Genomic DNA, 3867 nt, shown 5'->3' on the forward strand with positions numbered 1-3867 from the left:
TTCTTGAAGATGGGGACCACATTTGCTACCTTCCAATCATCTGGCACCTGGCCCAAGCACCACGATCGCTCATAGAGCCGTGCCAGGGGCCCTGCAATAACCCCAGCTAGCTCCCTCAACACCCTGGGGTGGAGAGCATCCGGACCCGCTGACTTGAACGCATCCAGCCCCTCCAGAAGCTCTCTAACCCGGTCCTCCCCAACCTGAGGTCTACTTGCCAGGAGATGGGGAAAAAAAGCTTAGTTGCCCTTTAAAAAAAAAGTCAGATTGCAGCTGTCTTGATCCAGAGCAGTGATACAGTCTTGGGAGGGAGGGGGATATAACTCCCCAAATTCAGTGCTACATATGGATCTGATCAGTGTGAATTAGCTACTGCACTGCATGCTGAGAACTGCAGCCCGCACTGGGATGACGGAAATCAAAGGGAAGCGGACAGTACATGTTAAAAAGCTACCACGTGCAGCCCTCAAGCTGATGGCCCCTGGTTCCCCTGACCGTGTTAATATCTTTACCATGGTTGCTGTGGGCTGAGACGTCTGTTCTTCTGTACAAACTGTTGGCGCAGAGAGGGAAGGCAGCCTGGATGAAGAGGATATTGTCGACGTCTCCATGCCACTGTCCACATTTAAAGCAGAAAGACCCACCACGTGATGTCCGTTCAGTTCGCTAGCTCTGCTCTGAGCACAGCTCTGTAAAGAACCAAGGAAAGTGCCATTTCGGAGACAGGTAGTGCTGTGGAAAGTGCTCGTCAGCTTCGAGGGTTTTTGATCGCTCTCATCAGAGTCGAGTTTGGGAAAGGAGAGAGATTTGATATTGCTCACTGACGTGATAGGGGAGAGGGACACTTTGGAAGACAAGGACATCTTTTCACAGTTTCCTAACTGTGGTAAAGTAATAAAGCCGTTCGGTTTGTGAAGGGGTTTGAAGTCCAAGGTGGCCCTTTCTATGGATGCCAGAACTTCTGGATCTTGTAATACAGATTCGGGCCCTACTTTGGGGAGGCCACTGTCCAAGAGCTGGGCCACGATTGGCCCAGTAGTACCGACGTGGATTTCAAGGATATTTTTCAGCTCCTCTTTGTCATCAATGGTTTTTAATTCCAGTTTATCAAACGGGTCTTCTTCACATTCGAAGTCTGCTGGGTTGAAATCTGCCTTTGGGTAGGGTGGACTAAGGGCCTTCTGCTTTATGGCACTGCTGTTGGCAGGGGTGGGGGTGAGAATGTTATTGTGCTGCAGACTAGCAAGAATGGGGTTAAAGGGAGGGGGCAGCACCCCCGGGCAAGGTCCCTCAGAGAAGCCCATTTTGCTGTTGTCCTCTGAAGCGGCCTTTGAATGAGCTATTTCTACCTCAGCCTTCTGTTCAGCTTCTCTCTGAGCTGCTTGGATTTTTTTAATTTCTTCGGCCCACTCCATGGTTTTCTTTTCCAGGGAGAAGTCATACTGCCAAGAAAAACAAGATACAAGGGTAAGGAGCACAGTCATTGCTTTCTAACAGCCACACCATCTTACATGCAGCAAGGAACAGTGACAGGTTAGATGCATTACCAAGTGTGTTAGCATTGGTACGGGTTGTTTTTCTTCTCTTACATCTCTGTTGCTAATCCAGAGACAAAGAAAACTAGCAGGGCACCAGATGGCATTCATTATGCCTCTAACAGCTAACCCTGCCTATGCCCAGGGAGCACACGGTATTCCATCTCTTTCTTATCGTTCTGCTTAAATGTCGTTAATCAAAGTTAAAACACCGTCACAGCATCCATCTCCCACAGAAAATTTCGACTGCAGGAACACTTTCAAGGGCACTGCTGGATGAACGATCTCTACTCCAGTTTGCAATGGCAGTAAATTGCCTCTGAGATTCCCTATCGAACTAGCCACAAGCAACTAAAGAAAAGAAAAACTTCTGGGGTTTTGCATCAGTAAAACCAGTACAGAACTTCACACCTCGCCTTCAGTGTTCAAGAGATCCTAATTTAGAGTTTAAGACCCAACAGAAGAAAGAGGTATTGATGTACCGACTGCATTTTACCGATGCTATGGCTGGAGCCGGTCATGCCGACTGGCAAAGGAAGTGACATTAACCTCTGGCTGTTTGTCTGCATCTCTGCAGAAGCAGGTCATTGCCAAGATTACTGATATGACGAATCTCCTCCCCTCCCTCAAGCCTTTCACACTTTAATAGGAGCTTTTCAAGGGGACACTGGCACACAGGTCAACCTTGCACACTGGTTTGGTGTGGATGGTGCAGGACAAGAGAAGGCAGCACAGGATAGGGCTTCACAGTCTAACTGGTCTCAGTCTTTCAAAATGCAGAGCTCCAACCTTCTGTACAAGAAATGTGGCCAAGTTCACGGCCATTTGGGAGAAGCCACGATGCATTCTGCACATGAATGTTCACTGTGAGAGACAGATGCTTAAGCAAAGTGATCTGCCCACTGGTGCATCACTGCAATACTTGACGCACCAAAAAACACACAGGACCAGCACTAGGCATATCCTCTCATGCTGTAAAGGCAAGAGGAAATGGTGCTTCTCTCACACCCTGGCGTCCTTGGACCACATAGCACTGGTCATGATCAGGCATCAGATGTGCACCTCTCGGCTGACGGAGAAGTAGCACTATCTTTGGTGCTAGTGATACTGTGGCCTCTGGTAGCCTAACAGTTTAGATCAGCTTGTGGAAAATAACCACGGCACCTGAGGCTGCCTAGACACGTGCTTGGGGTGATGGGGGACATTTTAATTAGAGTGGTTCCCAGAGAGCCATTCTAATTAAAATGTTGCAAAGTCACATGTATTAAGCCCCCCACATGTTTAAAAATGACTGTGGGATGCTCTAACTAAATTGCATTCAACAAGCTTTAGTTAAAGCACCCCAGAGGCCATTTTTAAACCCATGGGCTAGGGACAGACATTACACAAACTGGTTTAAGTGATCAGGAAATGGTTTAAAACCTGTAACAGAACAGACGTTCATCGCACATAAGCCAGCTTCAAAATAGCTGAAACTGGTTTGAGATAAACCTGACTGAATGTGGTATCAAACTGAAGTGATCTCGGTCAAGCTGGTCTATGCAATGTCTGTATACACGTGATGCTGCAGCAATGCTAGAGCGTTCCAGTTAGAACGGGGGACTTGATTAATAGAGTCTGCTCCGGTGAGCTCTAATCAGAATGCGTCGGAGGACATGACCAGAGTCGGTCAAGTCAACCAAAAAGATACAAAATCCGTATTCTTGGGGCCACGTAGAGATCCAGATCTAAATTGGCATGCTATGGAGACTGCCATTTTCTACAGAAGGTGGACTGCAAGGAGGGTCATAACTCCAGATTTAAGCCACCAATCCGATTAGCACGGTCGTGTTCTTGGTCTACATTTCCAAACAAGGGGCAAACAAGGTTTTTAAAAGTAAGGCTGTTTAATCAATTGATTTCCTGCTAACTGAAATGTTAAGGCAACTTAACACCCTGAAAGATAGTGAACAGATTTGTCTGTCAAGTTACATTAACAAAGCTTTGCCACGAGGCTGCACGAGTAAACTCCTGTTCAGAAGTACACAGCAAGCAAGAGCTGGAAGTGTATTTCTCCATCCAATACAACACATGTGGAGAATGCCAAGAAGTCAGGCAACACTGGAATGAAAATGTACAAAAAAAATTTACTCGCACCTAAGTGAGGGGGCTGCGGGCGCTCGACCCCCTGGGCGACAGTGACCACTGCCTGCTAGAATTCACCATTCACCGCAAGGTGGCAAAGGCAAGCAGTCAGGTGGTGGCCCTAGATTTTAGGAAGGCAAACTTCAACGAGCTAAGGAGGATAGTTGGAGAAGCACTGAAGACTCAGAGGGGAGGGGAGCCGGGTGTC

The 3867-nt window shown here is 47.6% G+C and overlaps 1 protein-coding gene across 1 annotated transcript in view; it reads right to left on the minus strand.

Moving 5' to 3' along the window:
- UBAP1 (ubiquitin associated protein 1) overlaps positions 1 to 3867 on the minus strand; it is a 63467-nt gene that overhangs the window by 15219 nt on the left and 44381 nt on the right. The window contains exon 4 of the mRNA XM_019518073.1: positions 513 to 1442. Coding sequence (XP_019373618.1) covers positions 513 to 1442 — 930 coding nt within the window. The remainder of the gene's footprint in view (positions 1 to 512; positions 1443 to 3867) is intronic.

Source organism: Gavialis gangeticus, unplaced genomic scaffold (assembly GCF_001723915.1).
Source record: "Gavialis gangeticus isolate Ggan-Ray unplaced genomic scaffold, GavGan_comp1, whole genome shotgun sequence".
Taxonomy (NCBI): domain Eukaryota; kingdom Metazoa; phylum Chordata; order Crocodylia; family Gavialidae; genus Gavialis; species Gavialis gangeticus.